The sequence below is a fragment of the Coccomyxa subellipsoidea genome (genome assembly GCF_000258705.1).
Source record: "Coccomyxa subellipsoidea C-169, whole genome shotgun sequence".
Classification (NCBI taxonomy): domain Eukaryota; kingdom Viridiplantae; phylum Chlorophyta; class Trebouxiophyceae; family Coccomyxaceae; genus Coccomyxa; species Coccomyxa subellipsoidea.
Window position 1 is genome coordinate 976,110 of NW_005178042.1, and position 19,811 is coordinate 995,920.

The 19,811-nt window shown below is 55.3% G+C and overlaps 2 protein-coding genes across 2 annotated transcripts; one reads left to right on the forward strand and one right to left on the reverse strand.

Moving 5' to 3' along the window:
• Nucleotides 1–1,787: 1,787 nt before the first annotated feature.
• COCSUDRAFT_11538 (DNA/RNA polymerase) lies at nt 1,788–10,449 on the forward strand (the record flags this gene model as incomplete). The annotated part of the gene is made up of 17 exons (XM_005651693.1): nt 1,788–2,192; nt 2,431–2,574; nt 2,893–3,116; nt 3,438–3,599; nt 3,808–3,997; nt 4,476–4,567; nt 4,964–5,090; nt 5,263–5,340; nt 5,685–5,893; nt 6,866–7,002; nt 7,360–7,442; nt 7,847–7,960; nt 8,368–8,557; nt 8,852–9,063; nt 9,403–9,519; nt 9,813–9,941; nt 10,288–10,449. 17 exons carry the CDS (start codon nt 1,788–1,790, stop codon nt 10,447–10,449), a joined length of 2,775 nt encoding a protein of 924 aa, XP_005651750.1.
• A 1,499-nt stretch (nt 10,450–11,948) lies between these two features.
• On the reverse strand, nt 11,949–17,791 carry COCSUDRAFT_38940 (PCMT-domain-containing protein; the record flags this gene model as incomplete). The annotated part of the gene is made up of 13 exons (XM_005651694.1): nt 11,949–12,193; nt 12,750–12,927; nt 13,202–13,304; nt 13,529–13,533; nt 13,631–13,758; nt 14,158–14,292; nt 14,595–14,706; nt 15,094–15,267; nt 15,625–15,792; nt 16,154–16,237; nt 16,479–16,632; nt 16,977–17,131; nt 17,558–17,791. 13 exons carry the CDS (start codon nt 17,789–17,791, stop codon nt 11,949–11,951), a joined length of 1,875 nt encoding a protein of 624 aa, XP_005651751.1.
• Between the last annotated feature and the right edge of the window lie 2,020 nt (nt 17,792–19,811).

Consider the following 19,811-nt stretch of genomic DNA (forward strand, 5'->3'; position numbering starts at 1 on the left):
GGATTTGTGTGCAAATCATGTTGTCTGAGCGGCATGCCAGCACGCGAGAGCAGGTGCGTCGACAGACGTGGATTTAGTAAGCGATGACCATTCCGGAACGCAGACATCCACTGCAGGCCGAACAGAACGTCATTCTCCAGTCTTTTGGCCCATTTCTGGGGGACTTACTATGGCAAAACTGTGTGGCAGTGGCTGTTGAGCAATTGAGTGCGTGGAGCTGGGCTGAACAGTCAGAAGATGTTGACCTTGGATGGCAGGCTCCACAGCTCCCATCGCCAAGTCTGGCCTCGTCAATTTTCGCTAGGATCTACTTTCACGGCAAATAGGATCTATAGGGAGGGGTTGCCAGCGATGAGCAAGTCAGCGCTGCTTCAGAAAGGGCGGCTTCTGCTGAACAGATGGTGTGTTTTCCGCCCAGAGTCCATGCAACCATTCTCTCAAGAACAATCAAGCGACTGCAAACACATCGTTATCATCGACGATGAATACGTGGCTAGTGGAGCAACGTCCCTGAAAGGGTTTTCTTGGCAGATCTTGTGGCAGCGTCCTACAGGCAGCATTATATCAATATCGCACGTCACGTACAGTCTACTGCAACAGTGAAAGCTGTAACAAAGCGGCGAAAATTTACGAGTTAAGATTTGGTCTGTCTTGACAGGACCTCTGTTGTTAGCCTCCTGGGGACTGCGCCCCTTGTGGAGAGGAGCAAGGGAGGAGGAGCGCTTGCGTCCCGGTCCTTTGCTCGTCCAGCTCAGCAAGCCGCCGCAAAGAAGCCCACGGATCCCATGCTGATCAGAAAGGCCCACATAGAGGAACAGCGACGCATTGCTGAGCAGGCCAGGGTGCATGGGGTGCAGCCATATGCTCCCAAGACAACCAAACCGGCGCAGCCGTCAGCTCAGCCGTCTGATCCGGATGCAGCCAGGCGAGCGTCTGGGGCCACTGCTTCCTCCAGTGGGTCAGCTCCGGCTCAGCAAAGCAGTCACCAGCCCAGCGCACGAGGCCCTCAGAAGCCGGCTCTGAGGCCGCCAGCCAGGGATGGCAGGACTGGAGCGCACACAAATGCTGCCGCGCCTCAGAAGCCCCCGGTGGTCACAAAAGCGTCCCTGGAGAAGCTCAGAGACCAGCCAGGGATCTTCTTCCCGCAGGACAATGACCCCTACAGCGACGAGTTTGTGCCGCCCGTCGTGACATCCATGGCTGGAGATTACCATGCTATTCAGCCGCAGCAGAAGAGCTACGGCCTTGCGGCTCCCCTGGGCTCCCAGCTGGGCACTCAGGGGGCCGGCAGAGAACAGCAGGCGTTTTCCGCAGAGGAGATGCACAGGCGCTTTGTGGACGACATAATGGGCGAGGAGGCCAGCTCAGCTCCTACAGCGGTTGAAGCTGCTGCGGCTGGAGCGAAGCAGAGCAGCGGAGCAGCCGTTGGGGCGGGGGGCGGAGGCCAGATGGGCAGTGGCGGAGCAGGGGGTCACTTCCTGATGCGCTCGGGGAAATCTTTTGGCGCCAGCCGCGCCGCTGCCCTGAGCAGGGGGGAGCGGTCAGTCAGCGCCTCTGCTGCACCTTCTGACACAGCTCAGGTCTGCCTCCTCCTTTCCTGAGTTTATGCACTGCGTGGTGTGGTTGCATTTGCACGAAGATATAAAATTACAGTAATAACAGCTTTACCGCCACAGTTGAGTGGCAAAGTTTGACAGAAAGCTTTTTGTGGCCTGCAGACGGCCAGGGTCAACTTCAATGCAGTGGATGCTGAGGAGGACTATTTGGACGATCCTGCAGCAAGGGCCATGAACCAAGACAACTGGTTGAGCCTTGCCAGGCCGTCTGAGGTGCAATCTCTTTCCGCTATCTTGTTAACTTGCTTCTGCTTCTCACACCAGGCACCGCATGTGTTCGACTACTCGTGTGAATGCGCAACAATCGCAGAACAGGTAGCTTCAAGCCGACTTAAACGTTTCATCTGCTTGCGTTTGCAGGAGAATGGCTTTGCTGCAGCCGAGGCAGCATCAGCAGCACAGGCTGAGGACGGGGAGGGAGCAGGGGTGGGTGAGGGATTATTGGAGGGCGATATTTCGGTGGTGCCGCGTGAGGTCTTTGTGGTGGACACATTGGAGAAGGCTCACCAGGCGGCTGCTCGTCTGCGCGCTCTGCACGCTGCGAACCCCTCCATGTTTTTCGCTTGCGACACGGAGGTAATACTGACCTGTACGACTGCACCCTCTGATACCAGATACCCGGATGACTGCATGCATGATGTTTTTTTTTTCAAGTCAGAATGAAGCATCTTGTAACCTACATGCATGCGTGCATTTTTTTGAGGGCTTTTGAAAAAGGAGTTGTCTAGAGACATCCTCTGTGGGTTGGCAGGACTGTCAAGCGTTGGGCTACTCTGGAGAGCCTAGACAGGCTGAATAATTTTGCATGCAACAGGTGTCGCACATCGATGTGACCAAGGAGTCACCGTGCGGGCATGGCACGGTGATCTGCTTCTCAGTGTACTGCGGCGAGGACATTGACTTTGGAGGGAGCGGGGATGGGGACATCCGCCAGAATCAGCTCTGGGTGGATACTATGGTGGATGGGGCCAAGGACCAGGTGTATTTCACGGCCCCTGTTCCCTGGCTGTGAAGACACAGCCTTAAAGCTCATCTTGTGCACCATGTGTGCATGCTCAGGAGGCTATCAGCAGCTGCGCTGTTGAGAGTGTCAGAGCAAGATGGTGCTGTGTACACCTATTATACATTGTTGCCATGATGTCTGGAGGAACGACTATCCTCACCGGGGTTGTTGGAGAGCCGCCGGGCGTACAATAGCTGTTTGATGAGTGCTGCAGACAATTACACAATCGCACACTAGCTAATATTTAAAAGGGACCCATGGTACATGACACAGGGGACGGTAGACGCGATCTGGGAGGCCTTCAGGGATTTTTTTGAGGACAAGAGCGTGCTCAAGGTGTGGCACAACTACTCCTTCGACCGCCACGTGCTTGCCAACGTGTTCGTGGGCGGCCGGCCGATCGAGGCGCGCGGATTCCACGCTGACACAATGCATATGGCGCGGCTGTGGGACTCCTCCCGCCGCGGCAAGGGCTACTCCCTGGAGGCCCTCAGCGGGTGAGTCAGCTCTCGTCAAATCACCCTTGCTTCTTGACACCGTAAACTGGATGGGCAATGTGGTTCCATGACTGTGAAGAGGCGCTTGAAAGCTGGGAAGTTGTGAGTGTAAAGCACAAACTTTCTCCTGGCCAATATGATCAAGGGGACAGGATTTGAAGTGGAGCAGTTGTGGTTCACCCCCCTGGTGCTTCTTGTTGTGCTTTGCAATGTGTGCCTCCCTGAGGATGGCGGACATTTCTGCATGCTATGATGCTCTGCTCCTTCTGCAGTATTGTAAGGGTGTCATGCATGGCTTGCTTGTTCCTCTTGCCGCACTAGTGATGAAATTGTTCCTGGTGTGCACAGGGAAAATGTTTTGGTGCCAAGGCGGCTTGGCAACGGCTCATCCCCCAGCGCCAAGACAGGCATGAAGGAGCTCTTCGCGGAGCCCAAAGTGAAGAAGGATGGCACGCTCAGCAAGGCATGCCTCTACACACCTTTGTCAATACAGACTCCCACCTCCTACGGGTCATGACAAGCATGAAAGCTCTTCCCTTGGCCCTCTTGAACTCATCCCCAGGACATCGTTGGCGAAATTTGACATCCGTGCGATAGAGAGACATCAATGGTTTGTCTCGAGGCGTGCTGGCTCTGCAAGCCGATGACGGATATCTCTGCCCATCCCTACAACGGCGTGTCAGCTTTGAAGTCTCTCACGCGTGCAGATCAAGGAGCTGCCGCCGATGGAGGAGTTGCAGGCGTGCGTGCGGCGGCGAGGCAAGTGGATCCGCTACAGCGCGCTGGACGCCAAGGCCACGCATGACCTGGCGCTGGGCCTGCAGCGCCAGCTGGCCGCCATGCCCTGCCCTCCCCAGCTCTACCTCGGCATGGACCCAGCCGTCGCCCATGCCACAGGCGCGTGCACACGTCAGATACACCCAGTCCACAAGAGAACAGTACCAAGTATTGATTTTAAAAGATGCATTGAGACAATACATGTGCCTGCACTCCGTAAAGTCTGCAGGATGAGGCACACGTGACTGATAAAACTGCCGCCACTGTCCTAGCATTTTCAGTCAGGCAGATGTAGTGAGCGCTTTGTCCGTATCGCTTATATCCTAAGGAGTGTCGTGGTGCTGCCCTGGCTTGCAAGGCTGTGAGCTTGAGCTTGAGACTGTTATCAATTGGGTGTTTGATGGTCAGATAGTCTTCGAAGTATTGGGCCCCTGTGCCCCAGAATGCATGGACTATTGTCAGTGATATGTTGATTGATCAGTGATATGGTGCTTGGATTTGCTGACCTGAAATAACAATGGCTCTGTATTGAGCAAAGTCTGCCTGCTTATGGGGTGGTATCTGCGTGCAGGTGTGCGTGAGGGGTACACCTTGTGGGACCTGTACCAGGACTACTGGAAGCCCTTTGGCGAGCTGCTGACGGACATGGAGAAGGAAGGCATGATGGTGGACAGGTGACTTTAGCGCCCCCTCTTAGTAGGCCCCCGTCCAAGCGCATGCACCTCGTGAGACATTTCTTCTGAGCCAGCAGATGTGCAGTGTCTCCGGGCATGGCTTGACGAGCACTGCCAGGAGATACTACTGCAGTGTCTGCGCTGTTTTGCTTGATGAAGGGCAGACGCGCACGTGTCATTCTGCTTGACACTCAGGAGCCTGTGACGCGCACTTGTTATCATATCATGCCGTGTACAGAGAGTTCATGATGGGCTCGACACAAGGAAGAACATGTGCTTTGATTGGCATTTTCTGACATTCAAAAGGCGCAGTGTGCAGGGAGACCATGATGGGGTTGCCACAGGGGAGGTCTGTTTTGGTTGGGAATTTCCGACACTTAAGCGCGCGGTGTGCAGGGAGCACTTGAGGGCGGCAGAGGAGAAGGCGGTGGAGGACCAGGAGCGAGCAAAGAAACGGTTTAGGGAGTGGGTGCGCACCAAAGTGCCCGACGCCGAGTACATGAACATCTGCAGCGGCCCACAGGTGCGCCCACCTGCCACCTCTTATCCTCTGACACCTTGCGCATCATGCAGTCTATGTTCTCATCTTCCTTTCATGTTTCGAGTTGTGGGATGTGGATGATGCGGCAGCGAGAGAAGTGAATGACACGATGAGGTTGAGGCCATCTGTGATCGTTATACATTTGCTTGCGCAGATCCGGCAGCTGCTGTTTCCGGGCGTGCCGAACATGAAGGCTGACAAGGGCAGGCTGGAGCTGCAGCGCACCTTCAAGGTAGCTTTCCTTTAACGTCCATCATCTTTGATTTGTTCACTCTGCAGCAATATCTGCCATGTCATTATCTCTCCCTGAGCGCTCTCTCTGCAGCAATGCCTGCCCGTTGCCACATACCCCACTGCTTCCGCTCTGTGGAAGTGCCTACTGTATCGCCAAATGTCCCTCCTGCATTCTCTGCAGCGGTGCCTGCCATACTGCCATTAACTCTGGAAATTACCTTGGACCTTTTGGGACCAGATAGGACCAGGATTGAGATCAGCCTCCCTCGCAAAGCTAGATTTCGACCACCCCCTGCATGCGTCATCCCTGAAGCCTGCATTGAGCCGCCTGTTCTGCTGCAGGCGCCGAACGTGCTGGGGCGGATAGAGGAGGGTAAGAAGATCGCCAAGAAGCAGATGGACATCGTCATCCACGGCCTCTGGGGCGTCGATGCAGTCTCCCCGCTCGTGCCGGAGGTGTTCACTGCGTCTGGCTGGCCCGCCGTGTCCACGCCGGTGCTGCGCGGCCTGGCCGGCAAGCCCGGAGCAGCCAAGCGCGCCCTCCTGGAGCTGTACGGAGAGGAGCTTGACACCACCCCTGCCTCCTCTTTTGACGGTGCGCGCCCCTGCTCCCCCTTGTGTCCTCCTGTGTCCTTTGGCCAACAGGTTATTGCACTTTGCCACACAGCATCTGTAAAACTTGTCGTGTTGGAAGGATGACCTGTGCGCGCTCCTGTTTGAACCCAATGGGTGCGTGGCCTCTGAATTCATGAGGTCCCGGATACTTGGCGGAACTGGCAATCTGATGCACTTGTTTGATGCGGACCCACCATGCCCCCTTGTGCCGAGAAGCTTTTTTGTTTCAGCAGCATTTGAAGCCCTCTGTGTACTCACTCGGTGCAATGCAGAATGCGCCAAGCCAATTGATTCTGCATCTGTAAGATGAAGCCTACCTTGTGCGGTGGGTGTGAATTGAGAATTTTTCACTGAGGGCAGCATGCCAAAAGTGAGCTGACATGCGTTGGGATGGATGTGCAGAGGTGCCATTGGAGGCGCTTTTGGAGGACCCCAATCTGGCAGCGCTGGAGGCAGGAGGAGAGGACGGCGATCTGCTGGACGGCATGGACGCACTGGAGCTGGCCGATGATCCAGACGAGCCTTCCTCTGCTGCCAAGAGCAAACGCAAGGCGAAGGTGAGAACCCACTCTCTGCAAGAACTCATCACCGTTGCACTCTGCCTGAGTGGCATCTGTGGCGTGATTCCTCTCATCGTAGTCAGCACCTTATTTCGTGCTCAAGATGGCTTTTTGGAGCCCCAGCGTGGAAGCTTGTTGTCAGGGTGCAGGAAGACCAAGTTGCTTGTTATGCCTCATGCAAAGATGAATGCTGCAACAATTCCATTCACTGAGACCGCTGCTCTCCGCTGTTTCTCTCAGTTGACAAGGTGCTGCCATGGATTTGCCACGTTTGGTGTTCAATGCATCCTTCTGCGTCGGGCAGGCTCCGGCGAAGGGCAAGGGAAAAGAGAACGCTGCGCAGAACAGGGCGGCGGCCCGGGTGCTGGCGGACATGCAGAGCCTGGAGTATGAGGCCAACATGAAGGAGGCGGCCGCGTGCGGCTACGGCAAACTCTACGCCGTCTTCGGGGGCGGCCGCGAAGGCCTGCACGCCTGTGCCGCAGGTACGCCGCCCTGCCTGCCTGCCTTGGTGTTTCTCTCTCCATTCCTGTGTCACGAGCTCACATGGCATGCGCTGCCGCTGCGGGCCCCCTGCCTTCCCTGGTGCCTCTCCTGTTTTGTTGTGGCATCCCCGGCACACATGGGATCTGCTGATTGGCTTTACTCGAATCAGCAATTGACAAGCAATTACTGTGACGGGATGGCAGTTCTTGAGTCTCTGGTAGATGACAAAGCTTGGATTTGGTCAGGTTGCTGCGGTCTCGGGGTAAGGTCGCCGCTGTGCGGTGAGTTGCAGTTGGGCATGTTTCAGATATCCATTCCTGACAGGGATAAGGATGGATGTGTGTATGTTGCTGCAGTGGATGCGTTGTGTGAGGTGAGTGCGGTGGACACGCTGCTGTCCAACTTCATCCGCCCGCTGCAGGGGGGTGCCATCGCCACTGTCCGCCGCGACCCCGTCACCTCCCAGCCACTCCTCGACGCACAGGTGGGATTCCCGCTGCATCATGTTTCCTGCTCGTTCTTCTTCATTCTTGTTGCATCTGGCCCAGATCCTGAGCATGCACACTTCATATGCGCTTGACTGACTGCCCAGAAGGATTCCTCTGGGGCATCATGCTTCCTGCTCTTCCCTCCTCCCCATGTTCGTGCTGCACCTGGCTTGTATTCTCTGTTGGCTATATGTCAAGAGACAATGTTAATTCCCCCAGTGGTCTGCTTGCCCGCGCAGTGCAGCCGCATGTGTCGTGTGAGTGCTGTCCAAGTGTTGCCGGCAAGCTCTGTGGAAAATTGAAGGTACGAGATCTGTTCCTGAGAACTAGTGTGTGCGCGCATGTGCAGGGGGAGCCGGTGCTGCACCGCGTGCACTGCTCGCTCAACATCAACACGGAGACGGGCCGTCTGTCCGCGCGGCGCCCCAACCTGCAAAACCAGCCCGCCCTTGAGAAGGACCGCTACAAGGTAATTCCTCACTTGCCTCCCACTGACAGGGGCTGCTCTTAGGGCGCAAGCCTGCAAATTGCACGAGTTTGCTTGGTGGGGCAACAAGAGGACGGCGGTACTCCATGCCCAGACATTCTGAGTCAAACAAAGTGGAGGGCTCTTTAGCAACCAAAGCAGGGTTGGACAACAGACGGAGCTCAAAGTGGCTGGCCCAAACTTTTCTTGGTGTAGTCTTAGGGGTTAGGAGGCAGAAGCTGTCTTTATATTGCATGGATGCCAAGGCTGTCTTGACAATTGCGCATGGTGTGGGGCTCCTTTGCTCTGTGTCAGGGGAATGAGAAAGGTGCATCACAGTCAGAAGCAGTCCCAAATCTTGCATGAGGGCAGTGTGATGAAGCTGACATGTGGCTGGGAAATGTTGGCAGGTGCGCAAGGCGTTCAGGGCGGAGCCTGGCAAGACGTTGGTGGTGGCGGACTATGGGCAGCTGGAGCTGCGGCTGCTGGCGCACATGGCGGACTGCGAGAGCATGCTGCGCGCATTCCGCCTCGGGGGCGATTTCCACTCCCGTACCGCTCTCGGCATGTACGACCACATCAAGGCCGCCATCGACAGAGGTGCGCGGCAGTTCTTCCCAACAGTAGACTCCGCTTTCCCTGTACTCCCACGCCGTGTCCGTGAAGCCCTGGCTTCTCTGAATCCTCATGGTCCTCGTCGCGCCCTTAAATTATATACATTTACACGATTTTGAATTGCTTGTCGGATGGGCGGCCATAAGCGCAGCTTCGACGTTGCCTGCTGTCTGTTGGATCATCCAGTAACTCGACTTCATCAGGGCAGGAGCCAATGAGCTTTAGGGTCGCAGGGTGCGCACAGCAGGATGAAATGGGGGCTGGTGTGTTGATGCGCAGGGGAGTGCCTGCTGGAGTGGGACAGTGTGGAGGGGCAGAAGGCGCCGGTGCCGCTGCTGAAGGACATGTTTGGCAGCGAGCGGCGCAAGGCCAAGGTGCTCAACTTCTCCATTGCGTACGGGAAGACTGCGCACGGCCTCTCGCGCGACTGGGGCACCTCCCTCGAAGAGGCCAAGGACACCGTCGAACGATGGTACTCCGACCGGCCCGAGGTATGGAGGACATCCAATCTCCTGTTTTTCGGGTGGTGAATGCCCCATTATTTAAGGCCATACTGGTCTGTTCCTGACAATCATGTCTGGCGCACAGCTGACAGGCACAGCATCCATTCAAGGCAGACGACTATGTGAGCTTGAGCAGGCCACAAGTACACTCAATTGCATGCAGCTAGTAAAGTTTTCTTCACACCGAGCTGGACAGGCACTAAGCCCTGAATCTAGAGCTTCTTGTCTGTCACGAGTAATCCCAGCTGCATCAAAAGGCATAAGCACAAATTGCTATGCTGGTGTTTGCTCTGCTGGGCATGCTTGATCCAAGTATTTGTGATGCAGGTGGAGCAGTGGCAGAAGGAGCAGCGGCGCCTGGCAGAGATGGAGGGTTATGTGTGCACCATCCTCGGCCGCAGGCGACAGCTGCCCGACGCCCAGTCAGCCAACCAGAAAGCCAAGGTGAGCACCCCACCCTGTTCCACGCAGCCCTGTTGCTTGGTCCTGTATCAGCAGACACAGGTCCAGTCATATCACTGTGGCTGCTGACACAGATCAAGTGGCAAACCTTAGGCTGCGGCCACATGCAAAGTGTGTATAAAGGCACATTGCATCACCAGCTTGTTCAGTGGCTCCACAACCTGTCCATAGTCCTGTCTATATCAGTTGAGTGCAGCACCAGGTTGCTCACTGGCTGTGCAAGCTGTTCATTAGTCAAGAGCAGCTGACAGAGAGTGTGATTTGTTGGTCGCCAGGGGCATGCGTTGCGCGCTGCGATCAACACGCCCATCCAGGGGAGCGCGGCGGATGTGGCGACTGCAGCCATGCTCTCCATCGCGCGCTGCCCAGAGCTCAAAGAGATGGGCTGGACCATGCTGCTCCAGGTCAGCCTTCATTCACTTAATCGTGCTGTAGTACTCATTCTAAAACCCGCAATAAATAGTTACTGTGTGCTCAACCCAGACCCATCTTTGCACCCCTACTTTTGTCAAATTTAAAGTATGTGCGTTTATGTAAAGCAGGCCAAGCGGATACCCTGGGGTCAGTGGATACATGGTGGTATAATTTGTTGATTCCTGGGAAAAAGTGGGTAATTTGGGGCACTCAGACTTGCACATTGACAGGAGAGCGTGCTGTGGATTCAACTGTTTGGCTTTAGAGTGAGTTTTAATTCCTGCTAAGTGCATCAAGATTTTTTGCATGCAGCTGACGGTGGTGCATGCTGTGCAGGTGCACGATGAGGTGATTCTTGAGGGGCCCAAGGAGACAGCTGAGCGCGCACAGCAGCTGGTGGTGCAGCACATGGAGAAGCCTTTTGAGGGGTCCAACCCACTCAGAGTGGACCTTGTGGTGGACTCCAACATTGCAGACACCTGGTATGAGGCCAAGTGAATGGCTCTGTCACATGAGAGTCCCCAGTTGCAAGGCAGTGGCCAAACGGTAACTTTCCATAATCCGAACAAAGTGAGCCGAGAAGTGCTGACTTTTGATCGACAACTATAGAACGATTGCAAATGTTGTTATTTGCGTCTGGTGTGTTCACCAAAGCTGCCCAGCTTCAGCCACGTAGCCTGCTACAAAGGGCGACAGCAGAGGGTGCACGCCAGCTTGTGATGCAACACGTGGAGAGAGTGATTTAAAAGCTTCAATTGTTGTGAGTGGATGGGCAAGTAGTTGTTTGTGCAGCAAAATATGCTAGACAGCCCTTACATGGGACCTGGAAGAATCAGGTGTGCCCCACTCAATGACCGATCGCTTAGTCTCATTAATTAACTGAATTTTATGCGTAAGTGCCTTTCTTGGCAGACAAAAGGCACATATATGCTGTGCTGCTGGCAGCTCATATTGATCTTGATGAGCCCGCTAGGTAGTTATAGGAACAAGCCGGGCCCACAAGCTAAGCCATGAATAAAGCACAATTGCTACAAAAGATGATACAATGTATACATTCAAGCAGGAAACACAAATGGCGCGTTATGAATTGTATACACAGGGGCATGACACTACTATCATGCTGGCACCACTTTTCTCTATAACATCATTGTCTTGGGTTGCTGCCGGTAGTTAATTTCCGGCTAGATCTCCCTCCTCTTATTACTTGCCTGAGATCGGCCTCCTCTGATGATACATGCTGCTTGCAATAATGCCAAGAAACTCCCAAAAATCCCCAGATATACATAACACAAAATTTGGAGAGGGCAGGCCTAGGCATCGACCCTCGCTATAGCCCCAGAAGCTTGTTTGATTTGGGTCTTGTCCTTGAAAGTACACTTGATGTTAATATTGTGAAGTGTCAGCAAATCTGTACAACCCCAAAAAGGGCAAGCATAATCGTGAAGTGACAGCTTGCCCCCTCAATATACAATGTTCTTGATTGTGCAGCGCACAAGCCGCCAGCTGTCTGACGATGCAGCCATCCCACCCTGACAGTCTCTCAATCTGGAGACGCAGGACGCTCCATTGTGTGTTGGTCATCCTCTCTACCCGTGCAGCGTGGGTCTGCGTGTGCGCCTCAGCCAATGTACTTGCTACTTGCTAGAGATGATCTTGTCCAGCACGGCGGGCAGACCATCCCACCCCAGTACATCTCTCAACGCCCAGCTCATTCATGAAAAGCACAAGGCCTCATCCAGCCTCGATCAACCTGCCTGACCATACATCGCTGCTTGCTACTCGCCGGCGCTGGCCTTGTACTGGGCGGCAAACCATCCCACCTCAATGCATCCCTCAAAGCCCAGCCCCTTTGGGAGAAGCAGGCTGCCCTGTACCGTCGCGGTCAAGCCCCCTGACCCTGCAGCGCGTGCTGTAATCCACAGGACCCTGAGGTGCTAGCTTGACCTGCACCAGCTTGACCTGTCAAACTGGTAGGAGAGCACCTGAAGGATAGATTGCTACTTGCCGGCGCTAGTCTTGTACTGGGCGGCCATGCCGCGCATGATATCCACCGAGTGCTTGAAGCGAGCAGCCGCCTCCGCGGCGACGGCGTCGGCGGCCGATCGCGGCAGCGCGGCCCAGGCCGGTGTGGCAGACACAGCCGGGAAGTGCTGCACCACAAAGTCCAGCGCCACCGCGCGCAGGTGAGGCAGCCCGGCCTCGTCTGCCAAGCCCAGTAGCGCAGCTGCCGCCTCGCAGGTGCCTGGCGCACACAAAGAGACATCGTCTCACACATCTAACACTGTAGTGATGTTCTGCCAACCGTCTATGGGCAAGCTGCAAGCAAGTTGTTGCCTTGCAGGTGCCTGGAGCGCACAGCAATTCTCAGTATGCATGCGGCCTCATCAAGAAATGCTCTCTCTTGGGGTTTGAGTGTGTGCGGTACCCGCGAGTGAATGCCACTTGCAGAAAGCACAGAGGACAACCCCAATGTACATGCGGAAATTGCAAAGTGCGGCACGCAGCAAGCGGACCCATGCATGGCATGCGCATATGCATTTCCAGGTGAAGATACACAGTCGCACTGCGGATGCAGTGCACTGTCCCTACAACACCTCAGCGCAGCACATTAGCAGCCGACGCTGATCTAAGCGCAGGATCTGGAGCAAAATCCCATGCATGGCAACACCGCCCAAGAACACATGTTGCAGCATGCAGCAACAACCCTGCCGCCTTCCGCTGCGGGGCAGTCGTGAAGGCTACCACTCCTAGGCGGCTGCAGGCAGCTTCACGTGCAATCGCATGCAGCTGCCGCGCACCTTCCTCGCCGGCGTCGCGGTGCCGGATCTCGCGCGCCAGCATCCGCTCGCAGAGGCCGACCAGGCGGGGCGCGCCGTAGTACTGGCCGATGTGCAGCACCGCCGTGGCAGCCTCCGCGTCCAGCCGTGCGTCCAGCTGGTCATTGTACAGGTAAAACTTGAACACCTCCATCGCCTCCTGCGCGCGCACACAAGATACTCTCAGAATATGGCACCTTTATTTGGCCAAGATCTCTCCTCACAACCAACATTCAGAAACCACCCTAAGGCCAGTCTGACCTCTATATGGGGCATCCTATTACATGCTATATATCAGGTATGAACGTTTGCTGCATGGGTGGCTCATGCTGCCTGAAGGAGCAGTGAACCCTAATAATCTGATGAGACCACAGCAGGTATCTGCGGGGGCCATAAGGGGGATTAAGAGTGATAGGCTCGGTGACAGCACTCACCTGGGAGAAGTGGTCGGGGACTGGGAGGTGGCTGTCGGAGGCGTCGCGCATGCCGCTGTCACAGCGCGCGCGGAAATGCTCGCACCGCACCCGCAGCACGCACCTGCGCCGCCAGCATTATCAGTACAGTCACCAAGATCTTCCACACAGCACAGCCCGCTTCTCACATTAGTTACGTCAGCTACTAAGTGGGCCGTGGCTGGCTGGGGGCGGTATAAGCACTGAGCACCGTGCCCACGGTTGATTGGGTCCTGCTTGGATCTGGCGAGGCCAACAAAGGGGTAGGGTTGTGGCAGCCTTCAACTGCAGCTTGTCTGCAGGACACACCTTGCCTCTTGGCAAGAAACGTGTGTTATGATAATAATGATAAACAGAATTCGATGATGTCTCTTGCGTTGTCGGGTGATCTGGGAAGGCTCGCCTGTGCACGGGAATGTGCCAGGTTGCGCCGATGAGGGTGCAGTCGGGGGAGCCCAGCTCGTCGGCATCCAGCACTGCGCCACTGTCCTCCTCGCTGCCCTCAAAGCCGCTGCCGCTGCCCTCGCTCCCCGACGAACCTGCAGCACCGCTGCAGCATCAGCCACCACCCGACTTGGCAGATGTGTGCTGCCATTGGCAAGATGAAAGATGAAAGAGTTGCACAAAAAGTCACATAAGTGGCTGCACGCTGCCAGCAACAAGCTGTACCTGATGACGATCAGCCTGGTCTACCCAGGCAGTGCTGTCCAAAGCAGTCAAAGCTCAGCTTTGATAAGCTGGCCTCTGCCTATGAATGGAACAGCACTGTGGTGGCAACAGGCTGACCCAGTGGCTGTGTGGAGTGGGCAGCAGTGTACCTGCTGTTGGGCTGCAGGGCATCAATGGGGTCCCAAATGTACCTCAATGAGGAGGGTAATCTATTTTGACTTAGCGAGTTAGGTACACGTACAGGAGGCGTTGCCATGGGGGAAAGGCACCTTGGGAGCCGGAGCAGGCGGACAGGAACTGGGCGACCTTCTTGGGCCAGGGCCAGCGCCGTTCGCCGTCCGCATCATCCATGCCAAAGGCGCTCTGCTCGCTCATGCAGCTGCCCGCCGACGTGCCCGGAGACCCTGCACGCAGCAGGCCTTCAACCATCTACAGCAATACTCCCTGATTTGCCTGCAGACGAGGGCAGCTGCATGCCGATTGAGACTGCCCAGAGCGCGAGCAACCCTTATTCACCTCTGTCAGCAGCCAGGGTGCACACTCGGAACTGGGAACTGTAGCTGTGGATATACAAGACTCTGCTTCCCAGTGAACCCATTCCTGAAGCATCACAGGAGTCCCTCAACAGCACCACTGTGTGAGCAAGAAGGCACATCAGGGAGCAGCAATTCTGTTGAAAGGAAGGAAAACGTGGTGAGAGCAGCACCAGTGATGGCGGCCACGTCTGCAGCGAAGGTTGAGGGCAGCGGAGGGATTGCCAGCTGAGCCCGGCGCTCCATTTTTATCGTCGACAGCAGCATCTCGGCGTCCGATGGCACCTGCGCAATACATCAATGGTATTAAAAGTTTGTTCCATCCTCGACAGGAGTTTGAATGCCTGCCACTTTCGCAAGAAGGTGAGAACCGAAGACAAGCAGCGCTGCTCAGCAGCAAGCAGGAAAATTCATTCAAACAGGAGATAAACACAACTGCTCAAATCGCATATCATCATGCATGAAGGGATCGATTCTAGTAAGTCATTGATCAGCCACTGGAAGCAGAGATGCGCCTTCAGTCTGTACAGACAGACTGAAGGAGAAAGGAGACATTGTTTGCGCATCGAGCTCTTCCATGTAGATGACCTTATGTCTATCAGATACGAACCCCCCTGAAGCAGGGTAGGAGAGAGGCCTTGAATAGTATACCTCAAGGGTGGAGTAGCGGACTTGGGAGATGATGCGCTGCCGCACGGAGCCGTCGGGCGCCTTGACGAGCACGCGCAGGTCGCTGGGTTCCACGGGGGTGACTATGAGGCCGCCCTCCGGCCGCAGCAGCTCCAGCAAGAATACCAGCTTGGACGGAGGGCACGCCGCGCCGCAGTGCACCCTGTCATACTGCCCCTGCGCTCGCCAAACCACCCCCGCGTCACTCTTGCCGGAGGATACAAGATACAATGAAAAGGGTCTACGTTCAAGTAATCCCTGCCCTTGGCGACCCAAACAGCGCAGTTCCTTACAAATTGCCGAGGCCAAGGGTGAACGTGCACATGCGACCTTTGGATGATGCCCTTGAGTAGTGAAAGTGAGTGGGAAACAACCTTCCAAAGACGCAGTCGAAGCGGTCAATTCAGTGCCTAGCAAGACTGGCCGCAGAATGGGCCAAGGACAAGTAGAAGCATTGCTTCTACTTCTTCACTTCCTTAGGTATATGGTGCCAGCAGGTGGCAGGGGTAATGGAGGGCAGGAAGGGGCGCGCACCTTGTGGCGCAGGGAGGGCATGAAGACGTTGTGCACGAAGAAGCGCACGTCGGCGGCTTTGGTCGCGTACTCGGCGTCGGTGCGTGCGAGGGCGGCCACACTGGAGCGGCCGAGCTGCACCGCCGCGCGCTTCACATCAATGCCCGCCGACCGGCCCATCTTGCCCACCTGGGTAGTTGACTTGGAATTTAAGTTTTCCTTGGGACAGACCACACTACATGAGCCAGAGGGCTTTGCACGGAATGGTCTGAGAACATCAGAGGTTGTACGAGACAGACCGCCTCATGTGAGCGACAGGGCTTTACACAAATGGGCCGCGCTGAAGTTGCATAACAAATCCCAAAAGCATAGCCACCCGGTATGTCTACGGCGAGTACCACCATGTTGGGAGCAGAAAATACGCTTTGGAAAAATTGGAGCATTTTAGGAACAGTGAGTAAATCGGGGCGCGGCAACGCAGGCCATGTCCCTTGCAGGGAGGTCATCGGAAGTGCTTATTATCTAATATATATTCTAACCAGGGTCGCACCAGCAGTGCCGCGCATGCGGTAACTATGCCGCAGCCGCTGCCCACGTCCAGGAACCTGTGCCCCGGCTGCAGATCCAGCTCTTGCTGCACAGCACCAAAACATGTAAATTGAGCCTCACCCTAACCCCAGCGTCAGTTCAACAAAAGCAGGAGGGCAGCCTTCTCTCCAGATCCTGAACTTTCGAGAACAAGCTCAGGAGCGGGCAATTTCAGGAGCGGCACATTGCTGAAGCGTATGAGACATGCTCAGCTGTGCAGCAGCACTGAGGGCGCATGGGCAGCAATAGTGGATTAGTACAGATAAGTAACGGCGGCAGGGGCGGACCAGGCAGGTGGCGTGCATGTGGGGCGCGGAGACATTGAAGTCCAGCGTGTCCAGGCGGACTGGGGAGTCCAGGAACGCCTCATCCGGGTTGCGGTGCGCCTCCGGCAGAAACGCATTCCTCGGGCACAACCTCATTGCCTTGATCACCTTCTCCCTGCAATCCATGTGGATTTTCAATAGTGACTCGTGTCATGCTGTTCCTGCCAAGAAGCAAATGTTTCAGCAGACAAGCTGCAGGATCAGGCTCTCCATGTGCCGTGGTATGGACCCTGGCTTTGAAAAGTGGCACACTAACGAAATACATATACGATGCATGCCACTGAGAAGGGAGCACCAAGCCAGGACTGTCTTCAAACATCTTCTCTTGCATATTAATACATTGCCCCACTTGGAAGCCATCCGAGGCCTTCAGGTCCAGAGGTGTGACAAATAGAAGAAACCCCTGACTGCAGCACTGGTAGGAGGGGCATCAACACCAACAAAAAAGGGTGTGCGCACGAGGAGAGGACGCCCATGCGGCGCAGGTTGTTGATGAGGTCATCGTTGGTGCCGTGCGGGCGGTCGCGCGCCACGCCGGCCCGGCCGGCGATGAACCGCAGAAACTGGTGCAGCTGTATCGGACCGTCTGCATGCGGCCGGTGCGCTCCCTCATGCTGCAGCGCATATATTGTTTAGGCATTGGTGCTCCCTTCTCTAAAGCGATGCTATTTTCAAATGGCCGTTATGCCTTGTGTGCTTCGTTATGACACAGCAAAAGACATTGGTGCTGCATCCTGGAAGGCAGTAATCTCTCCGACCAAATTGCATGCCTACTGTGTGCCCTTGGATATCGCCCGGTGACAGTTTTGACCCCCAAGGTGCTCTGCCTGAAACGGTAACAAGGCACTTGCTGGCCATTAGACAAGCACTGCAGACAACATCATCAGATAGCCATACCAAACCACTAAACTCCCCAGCACTGTTTTTACTCGCATGATCCGACAGAACTTCACGCCTCTCCCAGTCAGCCTTGCATTCATGGCGGCCATGTCAATGAAAATGCAACAGCACAGCGAGTGGGGAAGCTCTCAGCAGCTGACCTCATCGCCGGCATCATCGTCTTCATCCAGGGCCTCCTGGTCGCCCTCGTCCTCGCTGTCATCGTCGTCTGACATCATCATGGGCATCAGCCCAATCGCGCGCAGCCCCAGCGGATTACCATCATCCTCGCCAGCCATCGGGACCGGCCGCTCGCCGCGCACCGGGGCTCGACCGGCTGGGCGCTCGTGCCGATGCAGCAGAGCCGCCTCCAGGGCCTCTTCACCGGCGTTCATGTCCAGCGAGCCTGCACAGTCAGCGGAGATTGTCTTGGAAGGCGCAGTGACAGCTTGCAAGGTTGAGCCTGCACAGTCAGCACAGGTGTTGAAATTTTGTGTCTGCTTGCGCACAAGGTCGAGTCTGCACAATTAGCATGCGCGTTGAAGGAGGCTGTGTCTGCGTGTGCTTCAGGTTGAACCTGCATACTAAGCACATGAGCTAAGAGAGTGTCCACTCAGGGCCTAGCCAGCTCACAGAACAGAACGGTGTCTGCTTGCGCATGAGGCAGTATGGGCAGGCTTGGTGAGAGTTATGATGCGATGGTAGGAAAAAAGAAGAAACCTATCCCAGCTGACAGAAGGGACCTGCATTCCTACTTGGCAGGCATTTTGCAAGACAGCTACTCAAATTCGCACATCGACATAGTGCACCCTACTTTCAAACAACACGTTCACAAGTGAGGCAATATTCAGATGCTGGGCACTGCAAGAGTATTCCTGCCACAAAATGTGCCCACATATTGTGCTGCCCACATCGGCATTTGAGAGGAAGGTTACATAGCCAGGATCTCACCCTATTCTCTTTGCTCCGGCTCAGGTTCCTTCGTGTGCTTCAATCCATCATCTGCGATCATCACTGAAGCGTGAGAACGTTTCCGGGAGGCACGAGGTACTGTAATGTGTGAAGAAGCTAGGAAGGACTTTCACTGCACGATATTCGCTAAGCTAGGGTCTCAAGTCACACATAAAGCAGTTGTAGTCGGATCTACGCCCACATGCCTATTATAAATGCAAGATATACAGCAGTGGGGAGTCATGGGAGGAAAAGGACAATGCTGACGCAACCCTTGTGAAGGGCATTAAAGCTGTACCGTGGCAATCCAATGATAAGAACCATCTGAAAACAGTGCTACGTCAAAGCAGACAATCGTTGCTGATCACACGCGACGCCCCCTCCTGCCCACGCTTCATTCTCGCTTCGAGACATCACAACGTTCCCACACGCTTGGGCTTCCAAGAACTCACTATGACACACCTGACACATGCGGATCCTCGACGATTTGCTGTGTAGCCTTATCCCTGGTAGTCTCAAGGCGAGGCGGTGAAAACTGGGCTGATCGCATTGGCTTCTCGTCTTGATGCGTCAATCGAGAATGCGGCCAATATTGGCTGCACCCGTCTGGCCGGGCCACTTTGCGGGGCAGAGCAGAACACCTGGCAATGCTAGTGTTGGCACCCCTGCAGCATCCCAGAATAATGTTGGCTTGACTATAACTTGACTACGATTGAATTTTTGCCTCAGCGACGTTCAACGAGGCACCGCAGGAGGCACCTTTTGGGTCTTTGGAGACCGCTTCTACTTCAGATCCTGCACACACTTGTTGAATTGTAGCGTTTGTTGACAACATAAAGCGATGCAGCCACGCACACACCTTGCCTAGTTGTCCAAAGGCCTATCTTGCGACCTTGTCGCGAGATCTGCGAACAACAACGCACTCGAGCGCTGCGTATTTTACACTATGCATGGCGAATTGCACCTGGACTACAGACCACTTCGGTAGTAAAACACCGGAAGCCCTTGTCTGAAGGTGCGAGTACGCATACCAGCTTGTTCTGCACATTAGGTTTTGCATCTTGTTATGTACATGTTCTTGTAACAACATGGGACCCAACTGGATGCACGAGATCTGACAGACATGTTCTGGTACAGTTTGAGGGAAATTTGACACCCCTTAGAGATATTCGGACCATGATGGAGGCCCAAGTGGCTGAATCCCACAGAGTCAACACAAGGTTGTCAGGCAAGGCAGGACGCCTTTGCCTCAATAGCGAGGTATGCACGTACAACTGCATCACTTTGCTGAGGCCAGCATGCTTGGCTGGGGCTTGTAGGCTGCTCTTCAGAGATCCCCATAGCAGTGTATCAGCTTGGGGATGCTTGCATAGGGGCACGTGAGTGAACGAGACCACCTCCGCCTACGAGAGAAGGTTCTCCGCGTTGCAGATCTGGTGACGGCTGACGCCACCAGGCCGACGT